General features: G+C 43.0%; 1 protein-coding gene across 2 annotated transcripts in view; it reads right to left on the bottom strand.

Annotated features, from left to right (window-relative positions):
- Nucleotides 1-19,570, bottom strand: part of FERMT2 (FERM domain containing kindlin 2) — a 658,554-nt gene that overhangs the window by 133,879 nt on the left and 505,105 nt on the right. For both annotated transcript variants that reach the window (XM_086937426.1, XM_086937425.1), the window contains 2 exons: nt 15,291-15,340; nt 5,748-5,872 (listed from right to left, as the gene is read on the bottom strand). In XM_086937426.1, the coding sequence (XP_086793552.1) occupies nt 5,748-5,872; nt 15,291-15,340 (175 nt within the window). The remainder of the gene's footprint in view (nt 1-5,747; nt 5,873-15,290; nt 15,341-19,570) is intronic.

The following is a 19,570-nucleotide window of genomic DNA, read 5'->3' as shown; positions in this document are numbered from 1 at the left end:
ACTGACATAAAACCATTGAAATTCCCACGTTCTAGTTAGTTGGACTCACTATAACTGGCGCTCCTGCAATGCACTGCTGATGACGTCACATATTACATCACTCATGACAGTTGGAGTTGAGGAATAGCATCCGAAACCAATGGCAATGTACATTTCTTACTTTTCTATACTCCATCTTTGCCACAATGGCGAAAAACAATCTGAAGATGGAGAAGATGCCCATGCGCACTGTAGTCTAGTGGAGGAGTCACCTATCTTGTGATACCTCGAAGACTCTTCCAGGACAACAAAGTGCAAACATCCGGACCCAACACTAGGCGGCGATCTATGCTAAGATATGAATTCAGCAGCCCGCAGGCCTCGAACATATAATACAGGGGTAAACATTTACAATTGGAATGTCACATTTTAGGAATTTCACAAGGGAATTGGCATTCGTAAGACAAGTTATGCCTGTAGATTCAATTTACACATGCAAATATGACTTTGGGAACCAGGTTTAATGCATTGTTCCATGTGAGTAGATTACATGCTTCCAACATCTTTACAGGTACTCCTAAACGTTCTATTATAAATCTAACAAATGGTTTTATTTACATTTGCATTAATAAGCCTTCTACATGCTCTAGCAGCCTTAATGCATGTGCCTCAATGGTGTAACTAGGTTTAAGTTACGAACTCCCCATACTTTGTAGTTTGACAAAGGGAAATACAACAGTTTGTCAAAAGTGGTTGCCTGATATTTTTCAGTGTACCGTTGGAAAAACAACAAATGCTGCCCTTAGAAATTCTAAGGGGCTCAATTCCATCTGAATTCTTATCTGGGCACTTCAGCACCTCCCTCAACCAAAGACACTGCACCACTGTTAAACTCTATCCTTGCACTAGCAGCTCGAAGGTGTAGGAGTGACCAGAAAGCCCAACCAAATTTCCTTGCCAACTGTGGCAGTTTATCCCACTGCATGACGTGCCCTAGTCCACATTCTTAGCTTTCCTGTCTCTTCAAATGTGATGCAGCCTTTACCCGGATAGAGATCCCCAAATACTCTGCAGAACCCCACCCCTCTATAGCTTCAGTACATGTACCTGCTAATGTCTTTAAATGGCTGCAAGCAATGCACCACGACCTGGGACTAAGGGGGTCTTTCCATTACTTCTTTCACTGTTTTTCCTCATGTGGTTCCTACTTGTCTGATCAGACGGATTAAACATCGGGGCAATGGTCCCCATAATAAGCAGCACCCTTAGTGACACAATGACTACCGTTCCTTCTAGCATCCCTTTTACTCGATTTTTGCTCTTTTCTAACCACCTCAGAACATGATGCAGTTAGGCTGCTATGCAATAGGTTTTTTCAAAGTTCTAGGCCGCCCACCGCTCGGTCCAGTCCAGTCATACACTGCTACTTTCACCTGCCCAGAGAAGTGATGATTATTCCTCACACAGGTAATGTGGCATTTGGCAAACTGAATTTTGCACAGCTTACTTGTATTTGGGAAGACTCAATGCAGTCTGACCCATTACTAACAGTAGTAGTGACTTCCTGAACCTTACTGATGTCTCCATTCCTGTGACTAGATTACCCATAGCATAAGCCAACTGTATTTGTATTGTGTATTTGTAGAGTGCAACTATCGCTCCGAAAGGAGCATCCTGGCGCTGAAGAAACAGTGTGCAAACAATTACAATCACAAAAACTAGATAGCGGCCATTGCATAATCATCTGGAAGGTTGAAGATCCAGGTTTTGAGTTGCTTCCTAAACTGGCTTTCCTGATTTAGGAATCCGAGGTTCTTAGGCATTGCATTCCAGGCTTTAGAGGAGAAGAAGGCCAAAGTCTTACCCCCCTTGGTTTTGTAGTTAAATTTAAACAGCTTAATAAGGTTATCACCTGAAAATCGTAACGTCCTAGTAGGGTTATAATGGGGGTATCGCCTGATAGGATACTTCGGGCCTGTGCCGTTAAATGCACGAAAGGCGATCACCAAGATTTTAAACAATATCCTTTTATGCAGAGGTAGCCAATGAAGGGTTTTCAAAGCGGCCGAAGCTGAAGATTTCCTCGGTAATTTTAATACGAGTCTGGCTGCTGCATGTTGTACGCTTTGGAGTTTTTCAACGTGGCCTTTTTAACATCTGCCATCAGGCCATTACAATAATCAAGGCGGGCGAGGATTAAAGGCACAGTCACCGCCTTTCTTGAGTCGGTGGGAAGAAAGTCAAAAAAATTCCTTAGGGATTTGATGATGCTGAAACAACTTCCTGCCACATTTCTCACATGCTGATCAAATGATAGCTCGGCGTCAAATAGGACTCCCAAATTCCTGGCTGACACCATGGCCTGTGGAGGAGCAGGGGAATCCTCCGGCCACCATTTGCTAGGACAGAATTCGGGATTTTTTCCCATAGGAAGAATCTCTGTCTTATTGGCATTGCATTTTAGATGGTTATTTTCCATCCAAAGGAAGACATCCTTAAGGCAGTTCTTTAAATTTTGCTTGGCATTGGTGGAGTTCCTATCGAGGGGTACAATAAGTTGAGTATCATTGGCATACGATGTCACAAGTATGCCATATGACTCAATTAAGGAGATGAAGGGAACCATATAAATATTAAATAATAATGGGCTCAAAATAGAGCCTTGCGGAACTCCAGACAACACCTTTTTTTCCATGGAGAGGAAAGGACCCAATGCAATGGTTTGCGATCTATCAGTCAAAAACGAGATTATCCAAGCCAGTACTACATCTGAGATTCCAATGTCTCTTCGTCTACTTATCAGTATTGAGTGGGAGATGGTGTCGAACGCCGCTGTAAGGTCTAATAAAATCAAGACGGCGTTCTTCCCTTCGTCCTGTAGTAATTTCTTCGTAATTTCTTAGAGTCGGTGAGTTCAATCGGGCCGTTTCCGTAGAATGATGTAAACGGAAACCAGATTGCTGGGGATGAAGAATATTATGGGTTTCGACATGGCTTTTTAGCTCTTTGTAAACCATCTGTTCGGTTATCTTACCCAAAACTGGGAGGAGTGAAATTGGACGTAAATTGGCGAGGTCTGTGGTGTATTTATTGAGTTTTTTCATGAGAGGTTTCACGATAGCTTGTTTCCATTCTCCTGGAACTACACCTGTGTTAAGGGAAGCGTTTACAATCTCATTTATGATGGGATTGACCACATCAATTAACTGATGGAGAATTCGTGGAGGGCAGGAATCAAAAGGGGCACCAGATTTAAACGCCAGGATCACTTCATGAGTTTGGGATAGTGTAACCACTGTAAAGACTCTAATACTACCAGTCATGGTCTCTCCACAGTCAGTGGGGCCAGATGCCTGGGCGACTCGAGGGGCCGGAAAGTCCTTTTGTATTAAATCAATTTTATTCTCAAAGAAGTCTGCAATTTGGTTGCAGAATTCTGGGGATGGTGGGATTTCCGGCTGTAAGGCTCTTGGATGTGTAAAGGTCTTAACAATGGAGAACACCGTTTTTTGTTTTTGCTTTGCTTCTTTGATGGCATTAATGTAGTATTCCTTCTTCGTGATTTTAATACTGCAAAGATATAGTTTCCTCTGCTGGGTGTAAAGGATTCTATCTACAGGATCATATGTTTTGCGCCAGTTGCGTTCACTTTTCTTACATAATAGATCGGATTTGGCTAGCTCTAGTGTGAACAAGGGGGCATTTATCTTCCCTCTTTTCTCCCTTCCAGGGGGGCGTTTGGGTAGGGCACGTTTTTTGATCTCTTGCTGCATCCAAATGTGGAAACATTTAGAGTCCTGTTCTACGTCTCCGGACATGCCGGGGATCTGTGTCTGAGTGATTGGTTTGAGCTTGAAGCTATCTTCAACCATTGTCCAGTTAACATGGTTCACTGAATGTTGACTGGACTTTGCTAGGTTCTGAGGGCGCGGTACACAGAAGCAAAAAGGAATTAGGCTATGGTCTGTCCAAATTTGTGGGACGGGAGTCTGGATCTCCAGAAGGGGAAAATTGGAGCATACCCCTTCCAGAGTGTGTCCTGCTTGATGTGTGGGCTGTATTACCCTTTGCTGTAGGTTAAAGATCTCTACGGTCTGATGAAAATTAAGTGCCTGCATATCATATTTGGACTCAAGCTTCAAATTTAAATCTCCCAGCAATGTAAGGTGAGGGTAACGAAGAAGGAGCTGCCCTAAAGAGTCACTTAGTGATTCTAAGAACACGGTTGCACTACCTGGGGGGGGGGGGTCCTCCTCCTCCTGTTTCAGTTATAAGGAGGCAATCAAGGTCTAAATCGAGGATTAGGTCTTTTATGTCTTGACTGTGGCCACACATGGAATGCGTGTTAATCATCCCTCCTTTAAAACTTAAAATATCGGCAACAATGTTGGTTAGAGGAACTTTTGTCTTGACTGGAGACCAAGGAGAGGTCCAACTACAAAACCTACATGAAAACAGCCCCCTTATCTTCTCCATGTCAATACTACAAGGACAACCGTTTGCAGTGTTGAGATTTCGAAGGTCACTTGCCTGATATATTAGAGTAGGATGTAATTGTCCAGTCTTTCCTGCACCTGTCGCGAACTTGGCGCAGAAGGGCTTTCCTTTTGCGCGCTTTCGGCGCACCGCCGTCGCGCCCGCTGCGCAGACAGGAACTGGTGTTCCTCATATACTGGTGGAGTAGGGTAGGAGGCATCCCAAAGCTGGAGCGCTACTCTACTTTCACCCCAAGATGGCAGCAATCCCTGTGTCCGATCGAGTCAGCTCAGGGGAGAATTCTGCTTCTCTTGTATGCACCACAAGAATACCCATGTATCCAATTTGGTAGTATTTCCTAGAGGAATTAATTGCTTTTCAGATGAGTTTATATAGACTTAACCAGCTACACTGCCTGAAATGGCCTCACATAGACCAATGCCATGAGATGAAATCAGACTAAAGATCAATCTGGCAAAGTACCAGGGAACTCTGAAACCTCCACGATAACAATCGCAGTCTTTGGTAGCAATGCTGCAGAGGTTGAAGTAGTGATTTATTCAATTCTCCAATTCGGCTATGTTTCAAAGAAGTCTATATTTTTTTGGGGGGGAGGGGAGTACTTTCCTCAAACAAGGGAGTTTCTACAATCAATTTCACACAACTAACTTGCAGTCTTTTAAATTCCAATGAATAGAGTATAAACTATAAGGTAAATGACTGTTGCAACAACGTCCAGATGTAGAAGAAAGAAAACAGTATTATATAGCCTACAATAATCTGGAAACATTCCGCAGGTGAGCAGATCACAAGCTCAGTCAATTTGAAATTACAGAAAATCTGGAGTTTGCCATTCTCGTGTTTTGATTCTGGCAAAAACATGACTGTCAAGGCATCAACTGAGTCTCTTACACAAGCTTTTCTGAAGAATAAAGATGAATCCCAAACTAGGTTGATTTTTGTTTGCCTCGCAGTCTGAACTTCAAGGAAAATCTAGACTTGATGGTGTAGAGCATTTTATTGTACATTCCTAATAGTTATCAAATGAGACATTAATTAAAACCGAATTATTGATACCAGAAGTTCTTGATATAAGGTCACAGGCTATGCATTTCATTCTCCCTTTAATGTGAATCATTAATAGCACTGACAATATTGTGTGTATCCCATCACCGTTCATTTTCGCTCCAATACTACTGTACATCACAGCAATACGTTAAAGTGCAATGTTTAACACTTAGAACACCACACGTCACTAAAGTTTCACTACACTTGCAAAAGAAAATGGTTACCTCTTAAATTCATTTGGTAAGTAGGCGTGCCACTGGATTCCTCTTTACTTTTGTAGCAAGAAATTGCAGTATCTTTGAAAGTGCACCAGTACGATTTGTAACCTTTGAGGGTTAATTTTTTTGGCCTGCATTGAATATAAGATGTATAAACATTTAACAAAATAAAATCTCATTCAACTATATAATATGAATACATACTTTGCAAACAAGCATAGAAATCAATATTTTGAAGGCTACAGATAAATTACTTGAATTCCTAATGTGTAAATAGTTAGCAGTTTACACTTTAACAACATTTAAACTAGATTTGTTTAAGGCACATGCGAGCATCGTACATTTAGCATCTAAAACCCTTTAAGTGTACTATTGTACTTTTTTTACCCCAAATGTTTATTAAATTCTCAAAAGACAGCACATTGCAAGAACAAAGAAGTAAAAGGTTTAATGTCGGTGTCATTGCATGAACAAGCTGAAAGCATACATTCGCATTACAGTAACATCAGTCACCACCCTGAGCACAAATGCAATAGACTAAACAACTGTCGTCCAGGGAAGCCAAATGAGGGAGAATGTCAAAGGGAAAAGCCAGGGGACACCAAGCAACGATCGAGTCAAGACTGGCCAAGTAGAGGGCCTATGGATCGGTCCATTAGGGAATCCAGCCACTCCCAAGGATACCAGTAGGTAGTGGAAGTGAGGGAGCATCCCAAGAAGAGTGAGTGAGCCCAACCCAGCCATCTACAGACAAAAGACCAGAAGGCCAACAAACCCAATCAAGGAGGAAAAGGGGAACACAGATCCAAACGAAAGGGGAGAGGAGATCATCCAGCTAACTTTTTCCATCACAGGGAGGGAGGGGGCGGGACAAGAGGGTGGGAGGGAGGAGGGTAGACCCTATCCATACTAGTGCCCATCTATGTTTAGGGGTACACCACAGAGCCAAGGGAGGCCTTCACTAGAATAGATGGAGGGCATGGAGCCCGGGGGTCAGAAGCACAGATACTGCATAGGTGACACTCAATCGGACACTGCCAGAGGCAAGAGAATCTCTTTTCAGAAAGCGCTATCTTGTGTGACATCTGTTCCATAGTCGAGGTTTGTCATAGCAGAGTAAACCAGGCTGCTGCGGAAGGAGCAGATGTGGTTTCCCAAGCCAAAGCTTAAAGTTGTTTCCCTTCACCAGTAATGTGGCGGAAAAAGTACCAGTCTGCATATATCGCTGCTTCCAGTGTGACCAGCCTGATCCCTAGGATGATTGTGCAGTAATCAGTTGATATGGAAACTCTAGTGTGTTCTTGATATGCCAAAGGATTTATTTCCAGAATATAGTGAGGAAAGTACACATCCACTATATATGATGAAAGTTCCCAACCTGTGTGCCACATCGCCAACAAGTAGCCAGGGATGTAGGGTACATTGTGTGTAAGCTTTCAGGGTTGTATTACCACTGGAGCAGTAATATATATATGTTGATTCTTGTTGGGAGATTCTCATATGGGTCTTAGGAATCGTGCGCCAAAGAAGCTCCCACTGTTTCTGTGAGATGCCCAGGATATTATCCAACTCAGATTTATTTTGGGTCGGGGTGACTGGGAAGTAGGCAGGACTGTTGTGTACTATTGTACTTTTAACAAACGCATGCCATATTGCAAGAAATTATGTACACATGAATCAAAGTATTCCACATGGTATTTATATACACGGATACAAGTCCACTCTGGAGTTTTCCCTATAACAAAGTATTTGGGAACTAAAATTCTTCGCGTGCAAGGGCACAAGAAAACTAGTTTGGTCAGTCAGCACAGAAAGAGTAACACAAAAACATCATATGCCTCTGGGATATTTAATGTATTGTAACATAGTGGATGAGACAAAACAGGAAAACTACGAATTTAGAAGACAAAAAAATCTCAGTGGGGCAAGCAGTAGCATTGAAGCCTAAATCAATAAAAGAAATGCGCAGTGAGAGTTCAAAGTAAAATATTTATCAATACACAGTAGTGTGAGGGAAGTCTATTAGGGACTGATGTAATCAGTTTATATAGCTTTTTAGCACATCTCTCAATATAAACACAGCCAATAGGCCCGTGCTCCTGCGTGAGGTGATGTGGGGGGGGGGGGGGGGGGGGGGGTTCCAAGCATTTATCCAATTACAGAGTGGGTATTAGACAGCACACTATAATTGGTCATGACATTATGAAATGTGCAACTGAAGCAAAACAGCAGAACGACACGTACAAATATAAGTCATGATTTCCTTTATTTCTCAAAACCTTGCGGTTTCTGCAAGGTCATCACTAGTCAACCAGCCTGTGGATGTTTTTCAAGCTCCTTATTAAGTGCCACAGAATGGGCTTAAAAGAAAATGGCGTCTACAGTAGCATAGAAGGGATCCGAATTCGGTCCACTTTTGGGATCATTCTCTTATTTATGGACGGGGTCGAAATGATTGGGGCAGATTGGTAATACGGCAAATGCAACTATTTACAGCAGCATAGGATTTCGGTTTTAAGGTTTTATTTGTTTGAGTTTTGGTGGAGATTTTAGCCCCCGTCTTAAATAAAATCAGAGGCCATCAATCTTTACTGTGCGATATCCTGTGAATGGTGTTTTTCCATTTCTCACAGAGATTGTTGCTATTATTATAGTTGGACAACATTATATGATCAATATATGCCTGGGGGTCCAAATTACAATCCTAATCCCTAGTATTAATTTGCAAGGGGAGCACAAACACTCCTAACAGAAGGTGAATACCAATTTCAGTCAGGGTCCTCCACATTACTAGCGAGGGAAACGTCATATGCTAGGGGTGCAGAGAAGGTACTTCCATGAATTCCTTCGAACCTCACCCTTTTACAGTCACTGCTGGAGTGTCGACTGTGCTGCTTTATTCCAAGACGACACAAGAGTGACACCCCCAGAACTTAGATTAGTGAGATTCAGGGGGGATAAAACTCAAATGTCCCAAATTAAGACCAAATTACCAAGCAAAGAACGCAATTATTTGGGGGTGTCACACCCCTAAACACCCCCAACCCTAAAGCTACACCTCTCGCGACACCGTAGTTAGCACTACATTGATGGCTGGAGATACCTACTCTGATCCAGTAAGAAAAAGTAAATTACTTGTAATCAAATAGTCATCAATTCAAACTTTATACCCACGAAAATGGAGAAGAGCTGGAAGAACAATAGTTACTTACCTGTAATATGTGGTTCTCCAGTATTGGAATCTTTCATAGAGCAGCGACTTGGTCCAGCAGACCTACTTTCACCAAGCATTATTGTTTGGATGCTGCCAGCGAGACTGATACTTCAGTGGGTCAAGCAGTTCTACGCAATCTTTTCAAATAAGGTGAGCCTATGTTTCCCTCCTCCTCTGTACTGCTTTCCATGCCTAATATTGAGTGCATTCTCATGTGATTGCAAGTTTTTTCATGCATATATGAATGTTGGCATTGTATTATGTGAATGTATATACTTGCTATGTACAAGCTGATGTTACAAATAGCGTCTTCCAAGCATTATTTTGGTACTGCTATCTACTCTGATTCAGGCATATGTAAATCTATGAAAAACACCTTAATACTGGAGAAGAACAATATGTACTTACCTGTAATCTGTGGTTCTCCAGTATTGGTTTCTTTCATAGATTCACATGCAACCCGCCCACCTCCCCTCAGAGGCTCTTAGGCTAGAGAAGTTTTTAGCTTCACTCCTGTGCGAGAAAATCTGAGAGTCTGAGCCTCTGGGGAGAACATTCTGGTGGGTGCAGTCGCCTGATTGGCTGCAGTTTGGACTATACAAAATGACTAGGATAGTCATGAGTGTGGAAGTTTTTACTCTTGTAGCTTGGGATACTTTACTTCCTGGTTGGTTATTACCAAGTTTTTCTAAGGATATTATTGCATATTATTGCTTTTTTTATATACCATGGGACTCCCACTCCAACGACGGGGAATGATTCAGGCATGTGAATCTATGAAAGACACCCTAATACTGGAGAAGTACAGTTCAGTAACTTTTCCTTCTTCACCATTGGATTCTTGGATATTCACAAAAGATGGAATTTAGAAGCAAGCTGATCCAGACATCGATTGACAGCATGAGAAGAAAAATGGTTTGTGAAGGTATCCAAGATAGGTTCAGGTCTTTGGAAACCAAAAGCAGAACAGGATGCGCTCAATGCTTTGCATTGATGTTTTTTTATTTTTAATGACAGCCCCACAAATTTTGGGTACAGCAGACTGTAGACTTCTTTGCAGATCTTACAGCTAATGTAGTTACCAGATCTTGATGTAATATCCGTGAAAGCCAGTGAACAATCATACCAACCAGACTAGCTAGATATGGAGTCTAAAGCTGTAGATGAAAACATGCACTCCTTGGACTTGTTGCTCAGAATATGGGCACCATAACATTAGTAACGAGACATGCTCAAGCTGCTCTTTCCTGCATCTCTTACAGGAAAACCCAGATGGAGAAGTACCTCTGGATATCCGACAAAGTTGCCAGAGATCTCACTTCATCATGGTGCTGCAGATTGATAGGTCTTTCCTTGCAAGGTAGAACTGGAACCTCTGATGAAGGTTGCAGATGATGTTGTGGCTGAACCCTCAGAAATATTGGTGCTGCAAGAGGATGGAATTCATCAAATCTCTTCCCAGTGACAGGTAACCCAGAGGTTGTCAAAGTGGGTAGGAGTCTCAGATGGGGAGCCCCCACAAGGTCCAAATCTCTGTACAGACAAGCGCCTCAAATTTGATCCAGAATACTCCCAGTCAGTTGCTACTTGAACATGGGTATAACTTTAGTCAAGCATCTATTCTTCGACTAGTGTAGACTACTGGCAGGCCACTCACCTCAGGGAAGAGAAGATGGACTGGTGACCCCTCCACTCAGAGGCACATGTAGGTGCTGCAAGGGGCATCTTATTTACAAATTGTCCCCTTATACTGAAGGGTGACCATTTCCCTGTCCTCCTTCACCTTCCTATACGACCTCTTCTGACAAATCCCACTGCCCTTCTGGAGTGGGTGTTAGACAAACCATGCAGATGTTGTGCCTGTCATGCCATGACATTTTCCCTCCAAAGTCTCTGTATTTATCAAAAAGAGCCAGCATAGTGATCAAAAACAACAGGTAGATGATATGATACTATTATCCAACACTTTCCCTTCACAGTCACCTTCACTGTAAGGTAGGGCACAGGAAGATCGCATCACACCGCAAGAAAGCAATCCAGGGTTTGTAGCTTCTTTTTGTTCTTTGTTATTCTTTTTTTCATCGCATTTTCTGAATCCGCAAAGAACATGTGCATTTGGGAAAATAGACCTCTGTATCAAGTATGAAGCCAGTGAGTGGCAGCCATAAACAGCAATCATTTTGAGGTTATCAGAAAAAAAGAGAACCATAAATGAAAACAATCTGGTGTATTTAGCTACTAGTAAACACGTTTCTTGCATTTGGTAACTTTCTTTCCGGTAAAGACTACCTAGAGGCAGATTCCTCACCTTTTAAATATTTTCCACGCATCAGAGTGGATCCGGAAACCTTTCAGCAAGGTAGCTCCAGGTGGCTTCGCACTGATGCGGTTTTGCTACAGAAATGATCTGCCTTCGAGACTCAACAACCTCCAGACATGGAGCCCCAAAAGAAAATTAGTGGACCAGTGTGCAGATTCCTAGAATTGGGATCTTAATAAAAGAAAGTCTAAATCGCATAACGGGGAGGATGGGAGGGTTGGTGCTACTTCTGTGGCTAGAGACTTGACCAGAAATAGCATTCCTGAAGGTAAGTAATTTGTTCTTCTGATAGACACTTCTAGCCACAGATTCCTCACCTTTTGAGCAGATGAAAATGCAGAACATAATAGGTGGCGAGCCTGTGAATGGATATTCAAACCAACAAGTCCTGAAGGACGGAGTGGGCAGAGAGTCCTTCTTGGCACACTTGTCTATAAAGGCGAGGGTGCTTTGTGAATGCATGGAGGGCCACCCACGTAACTGCGTGGTAAATGGCTCTGGTGGATTGGGTGTCAATCCTTTTGGAGGCTGTTTCTTTGCCAATGCACAGCAGATCTCTATGCAGGGCATGTTCCAAAGTGAGATGGTACACTTTACACAGCCTTGCCACCCTTTACTCCAGCAAACCCCACAAAAAGCTGGTCCAGTGTCCTTTGGTACGATCTATGTAGAAACTCAGTGCTCTCTTGAGGTCCAAGGATTGAGTCTCTCTTCCTAATTGAAGGGGTGAGACGGAGCATAGAATGCGGCAGGGTCATAGTTTGGCTGACCTGGAACGGTGTCACAACTTTCAGAAGAAAGGAGGCTGTGGTACACAGAATAATCTTATTTGGGAGGAAAGTGGTGTATGGGGAATGGACACATTGCCCTTGAATTTCAATCAGCCTCCATGCTGAGGTGAAGGCAACAAGGAATACATTTTAGAGTAAGGAGCCTCAGGGAATGACTGTGTGGTGGGTCAAGTGGCGGACACATCAGAAATTTCAATACCAAATTAAGATCCCACTGGGACTTCACAAAAGTCAAAGGGGGAAACAGATACTGTAGCACTTTCAAAAACCGCACCACAACTGGTTATTTTACAAGGAAGAGCTGAAGAACAAGTTACTTACCTTCGATAATGCTTGATCTAGTAGAGACCATCTAGCTGCAGATTCCTTAGCTTAGAATAATGCCCCCAGGTGTTTGACTGAATCTTGAAAATCTTGAGCTTGCAGACTCTTCCAGCAGATGTGATGGCCAACAAGAAGACTGGCTGTCTGTCTGAGCAGACAGTTATTCATGGGTTCAAAGGGGGGACCCATAACATAGGTTAAAACTAAATTAAGATCTCATTTGTGCACAACGAAAGATTTGGGAGGAAACCTATGATGAAGAATTTTTAGAAAACATCTTACAAGGGGTGACAAAGAGGCAGGGTTGGTCCAGCAAAGACAAAAATGCAGAGATGGACAAAAGATAACCCCCCCCATCTGTACCCAGAGCAAGGCGCTGACAAGCTAAGGACAAAACCGACAACACTTCTGATAGGGGATGCAGAAAGTGGCTCGATGCGTTTCTAAGCGCACCAAGCCACAAACATGTACCAAAAGCAGGCATACAATTTTTGTTGATGGATGCCTGGCTGCCAAGATGACTTCACAGACTTTGGGAGGTAGGTCGAAGACCCTCAACTGACACTGCTCAATCTCAACGCAGGAAGGTAGACCATCCCCAACTTTGGGTGCAGGAACCTGCCCTGTTGCTGCAACAGAAGATCCTCCCAAAACAGCAGCCTGATCAGAGGACAATTGCTCAGGAGTGCCTACTGCTGTGCTCGCCTCACCCTATCCAGAGTCACAAGGATGACTTGGGTCTGGTCAGTTTTTATCTTTTTCAGAACTTGGGGAAAGAGGTATCTGCAGTAAGGCTTATAGGAGTCCCGTATTATGTTCTAGTTGGACCGAGTCTTCGAGCGAGAGCCACTTTGGAAACTCCAGCATGCAGAAGTGCTGACATAGCACGTTCTCATCAGTGGTGTAGAGATCTAGCCAGGGTTCTTCCAATCTTGAAAAAGAGACCTTGAAGATGCAGGTGCCATTCGTGGTCCACAAGGCATTTACAGTTGCGTCTGTCCGCTCTGGCGTTTAGCGATTCTGCCAGGTGCTGCACAGTCGGGAAAATGTGCTTACATTTTAGCCACGTCCAGGGTCAACAGCCTCTTGGCACAGGTTCCACAATCCCACTTCACACAGTTGCAGTACCATATGGTGGTAGTGCTGTCCATGAGCACCTGGACCAGCTTACCTTTGATGAAAGGAAAGAAAGCTTTCAAAGCCAAGCAAATCGCTCTGAGCTCCAGAAGGTTGATGTGGAGTCTCTGCTGGAAACCATATGCCTCTTGTATCCACCTCTAGTTTAGTTATTGACGGCCGCGTAGTGACTTACTTGTGGTAGTTTCACAATATAGGCCAGTAAGCGTTCGCATCACCATGGAGCACCCCAGATAATACCCGTTCGCTAATCTATTCACGTTTTCACAGTTTAGTGGTTCGTTTCACCCCGAGCAGCCTATCTAGCAGACTAAACGTTTCACAATATTAGCCAATAAGCGTTCGCAACACCATGGAGCACCCCAGATAATACCCGTTTGTGAATCTATTCACGTTTTCACCGTTTAGCGGTCAGTTTCACTGTGAGCCACAATCCACTCATAAGAGCACGGATATAGACACACCGATATGTTCACCAAGGAGTAAATGAATACCATAACTGATCGCGTTCATATTGGTAACACTATGGATTACTGAGGTTAACATTCTATTGAAGTATTATATCACTGTTTTACTTTGCGACACTCACCAATTTTACCATCATGGGATAACATCTACGGCATTTATTAGATAATCCTGGTTTGAGCAACTAATCTTATGTATCCTCGTATATTAAATATAAACATTTATTTTTAGACAATTGTTCCCTGATGAAGGCTTATATTAGCCGAAATGCATTGATCATGTACTAACATGCATTTGAACATCAAAGGGATCTGGATATAAGAATGATTAACAACTCTAAGTATGAGAAGAATCAAATGAATAAAAACTAATGAATTAAAAAGGGATGTTAGAATTTATTCAGTTGAAATAAGGATTGAAACATTTACAGCCCGAGGGGACACAAGCAGTGACCAGGGGACGTTCCCCAATTCTAGAGGCACGCTGTTTCAAACTTGGTAGTTGAACACTAGGCCCAAGAGCCATGCTTCAAAAAGAACCACCTGCCTCCCCTCCCCCCTCAGTGCCTCAACACCAGACGAGCATCACAACAGCCACCTAATGAATTTAGTTGGAACTAATTGTGCTATCTGTGTATTATTGCTGTTTAGTTAAATAACACAATCAAAAAAGCGTAATGGCATAAAACAAAACCAGAATGAACTTCCGCCAGCACAGAGAAAAGCATCAAACATACCCTATTGTAACTTCATTGGTTGTTCACTGAATACTAAATACTAAAAATCATACAGCATGGATAAGTCTTCCTTTTTTCTGAAATGTCCTGGACCTTACTAAAAGAAAACAAGCCTACTATCTGCAATTTAGAAAGCACCTGTGAAATGCCTTGATCACACATCATTTCTGAAGTTAACTAGTTGAAGCACTTAACTCACTACCCTACACAAACACAGTATGTATTAAGGTCAGACATTTAAGTTAGGCGCTTGCTCCTAAAGTCTACCAGAGCAGACTGCCGTTTGATTGGAATGCCATCAGAACCTACCAAACTTTGTTGCTATCCAAGGTCGACAAAAAGAGCCCAACTTCAACTGAGCAATAATAAATGTGGAGGCAATATCAAGAGTAGATAAACAAAATATGGAATTACGAATTGAGACAAACTTGTCCAGCCTATTCTTACAAATTACTTAACTTGATTCACTGAATGTACTTATAGGAATGTTTTCTGTAGTGTCTCTACAAGGACGTTTGAAACCATATAAAATAAAGAGTTAAAAAGTTAATTTGGGACTTACTTAAAAACTCTGATGTAGTCAGCGAGCTCCGGGATCGAAGTGATGTCACCCTGGAAAAAAAATGCCAATATTGAGAAATGCCTTGCCCTCAAGTTCTCTGTGCATTGGTAATAAAATAATGAATTAGTTTAGACTTTTCTCTTCATATGGCATTCTCTGTATTGATCTGTTAAATATTTATTTTACCCAGAAAATATTTATTTTATCCAGAAGTGTAAATGTGAAATGTAAAAGAAAATATATATATATATATATATATATATATATATACACATACATTGATTATACTACGCAGGCCACTGGCACTACCCTTTATGGATATTACACTGGAATTAACACCCACAACAAATCAGTCCTTGTTTTGTAACTAGGCAACTCAGAGTATATGGAAATGACAATGCTTCTAATGAACCAAAGGTTCCATTGTGTAAAGAAACTAGCTACATGCAACATGTTTTGCAGCTCGAATTCCTCATGCTGTGCATTATTCTGCCATCTAGATGGTGAGTCCCAAAACATTCTTTGAAATAAGCTCTGTTTGACAGTCGACCATAGGACTTAGCAGCATAAGCAGACAATGTCCCACTATGTGGTAGTCTCTTTAGATAGATTTCTTTTGGTGATGTTTTTTGCTATTTGTGGGTGCAATAGATTTATGATCTAGTATTTATTATTTTGCTAATTAAAGTACCAATGGCACTCTCCCACTGGGGAGGTAGGGAAGATCTCACTTGCATTAAGAAGACCTATAAGATACTAGATTATTTTTACAAATAACTAGTGTTACCCTTCTTCTAAACATGCATTCTTAGTAGAGATCTCCACTTTCGTTCACTGTGGAAGAGGGTGCAGAAATGATTTTCTTTAAAGTGGTTGATCTACCAGAGTTCTCTTGGACAATGTACCTAAAGATGACCAAGTTATTGCTATGCAAATGTCATTTAATGATAGACTGCCAGTGTATGCACCTTTCTTTTAGTGTGAGCCCTTTTTTTTATGACTATTTTCAAGGTCAATGAACAGTACAACTGAATTGCTTGGAAATTTTACATTGTCAGAGTAACATTAGTGCCTGGCCTCCATAAACCTGAGCGGGCCTTACAATTACTGGGTTTTTATTATTTGATTAAGTTCCTGTACTGGATACACAATTTAAAATAACATTTAAAGTATGTAATGACCACATGTTGGAAGTTTTATGGTGTTGAAGGAAAGAAGGCAGCTGTATTGACTGATTAACATAAAGAGCAGATACTCCTTTGGGAATTTGTTTTGGATTTGTCTTCATAACCACACGAACCTGATCAATTTGCAAGAAGTGCTTCAATCTCGCAGCTTCATCTAATGCTTCAATAGATGTTTCCAATGACCACGATCTAAATTTGCCTTATGCAGAGGTTAAAAGGGTGTCTTCATCAAATTAGCCAATACAATGGTTCTGCACTGGATAGGCAAATTGTTCTTTTCTACCAACACAGCTAGTGTACTCCTTGACTGCAGTCAAACATACCCTGAGACCTTGTTTTCTAATAAATACATTTCGAATTGGATGTTTAGACCTATTAAGAAAGTGGAGCCGATTTGCTGTATAAAGTTTCATACTGCAGGCCTCCTTTCTTAATTGCTGCTGTACATCACTAGGATTGGTGCAGATTGTGAGAAGTTGGCCTGGTATATGATGTTAACTATCCTAGTGAGCACCTTGCACCAGTCCAAACAACCCTTATGGTGATGGTTGTAAAGTCAACCTTATAGACCAGCTACCCTAGTGGTAGCATGGACAAAGCAGTCTTAGGCTAAACTCAAGAGGGCATGTGAAGCCAGCTGTTTTACCATATATAACCTCTTCAATACCAAATGAAAGGACACCACACAGGATATATATAAAATATATAATTATTTATTTCTAGACAATCCCTCTGAACGCTTTATGAGGTCAGAGGCACAAGCACATAACAAGATACTTAATTAAAATACAATAAGTTGCACAAAATACAGTAGGGCCCTAGGGGCATGCTAAACCATATACTAAAATAGTGGTTTAGGTACCACTGCTCGGAAAATGAATAGGCCTAGGGCATCGCTGGGGCTACGCTGTACTACCAAGGGATAGGAAGCAGGAGGCCCACGGGAGGCGTGTGCAGAGTCTTTACTCACACGCAAGTTACCATAGAGAATGAATGGGAACGAAAGAGTTAGAAACTAGTTCTTTTAGGGCACTTCTGACTGGACTCGAGGAAAGTTACTTGAAACCTAGATAGTTGGATAGTCAATACCCACAGGAGCACCGGAGTACTCGCATTACCTCACCCACAGGAAGCGGGTGCATAGGTGTCAAAGTGTGTCGGGTTTCGTCGCTGAATCCTATGGAGCCGTAAAGAAAGATGCTGCAGGCGACCAGGAAAGAAGTGTCCGGTTGGATCCAAGGGCGGATCGAGGATGAAGAGAACCTGAAAGCAGAGGGGACAGAGTCTGAGTCACTGGCCAGTGACCAGGAAGGAACCAGGCGATGTCGTGAAGCAATCAAGTGATGTCGTGAAGCTGGTCTCTGCAGCCACGTGGACCAGGAGACGTCGACGACAACCAGGAGTCAGGCACGGACTGTCCCACGAAGGCTCTCGCTGTCGGCGGTGTCGGCTTCCGGATTGGAGTCAACAAGCCTTGGCAAAGGCAACCCATGCAGGAATCAAAGTTGGCTACTTATTCAGACCAGCAAGGTCTGATGGGCTGCTTCTTTTCAGGGAACCAGGGGCCAGTCTGGAGCAACCAGACCAGCGGTGTAAATTCAAGGTTTCGTCATAGAGATGGCCACTAGCCAACGGGCAAGTGACCGGACAGACGCGTCGAGCAGGGAAATGCAGAAGGGCCCCACGCAGAACTCGTGGAGTGTACAGGGCTGATCTTCAGTGCAGAGGATGCTCGGGGCTGGGGCTTCTCAATCCCCAATGCACAGCTTCGAGGATGCCTCAGAAGCTGCACGGAAAGCAAGTCGCTGACTTTTCAAGATGGCCGGTCCCACATCTTGCGTCGCCTCCACGGGTCTCAACTTTGATGGGACTGTGGATCGGGCTGAAGGAAGTCTGGAAGTCCGGTTCTTGTCAGGATCTGTGCTCAGGCTCCGGCGGGAGCGTCGACAAAGCAAGCCGTTGATAGCTGGTTGGTGCCTGCTTGTGCAGGGTGGTCACTCCTTGACCACAAGGGAGATTCTTCAGTCTTCTATCTTCAGGTAGAATGTCAAAGGTCCAGAGTTTCGTTTCAAGTTTCAGTCAGGATAAATCTAAAGTCTTGGGACTCCGCTCCTACCTATATACCAAATCTAGGGGCTGGATTACCTGCTAGGCCCCTCCTATGGGTGGGACCAGGGAAGGGGTGGTTACACCCCTTTCCCTTTGTCCAGTTTGACGCCAGAGCTGGGGCTGGAGTGCCCCAGTACCGGTTTGAACTTGACTATGCATGGGACACCTTGTGTGCACCAGGCAGTGTCTCCCTTCTTTCAGCCCTCCCTGCCCCAATACACAAGAGCCTGTCTGAGGTGGTGCTAGCACCTCCCAAGACAGAAAACCTATTGTCCAAGCCTCCCTCGCTGGAAGGACTCCCAGCAGCAGGTCAGACTCGTGTCTGTGGCAGTAGCATCCATTTTGTGATGCTGAGGCTCTGGTTAACTTTAACTGGGATTAGTAGGAACAACATGTCTTCTCCCTCTAGAAGGGTGGAATGCTACCCCCGTCGCCAGAACTGGCGAGGGGATAGTATTCCAAAGCATATGACACCATGCTCGAGATGTTTTTATAAAGCCAAACCAGAGTTAACATTTAACTGCGAGATTCATAATGCACTTAAGAGTATATGGTATGGCTATATCCTAGAACAGCTATAAAGACATGGTTCCGAAAGCTGCAGACAGGCTCATCTCATGCTAGAGCACATCTCACATAAAACCAAGCACTCTACCTCCAGGACTGTTAAGGCCTGCCATAGGAGTGACTTATAGGTGTATATGTGTCTAGATAGGAGGTTAGATATAGGAATACTATTTCTAAGCAAGGGGTGATTACACGACCTTGCCCCAGCTGAGTGATCAGCCAGTTGTGTCAATGTGAGTGGCCAGCCAGGGGTGGCATAATACATGCTGCAGCCCCTGGTAGGCCTTGGATGCACCTATGCCCTGGGTACCTATAGTACACTGTACAGGGGCTCATAAGGTGACCCAATACCCAATTGGAGATGTACCTAAAGTACATGGAGTCCATTTTACAGAAAGAGCAGATAGCCTGGGGCCC

The sequence above is a fragment of the Lissotriton vulgaris genome, chromosome 9 (assembly GCF_964263255.1).
Source record: "Lissotriton vulgaris chromosome 9, aLisVul1.2, whole genome shotgun sequence".
Lineage (NCBI taxonomy): Eukaryota > Metazoa > Chordata > Amphibia > Caudata > Salamandridae > Lissotriton > Lissotriton vulgaris.
This window is presented reverse-complemented; position numbering and strand designations above follow the sequence as displayed.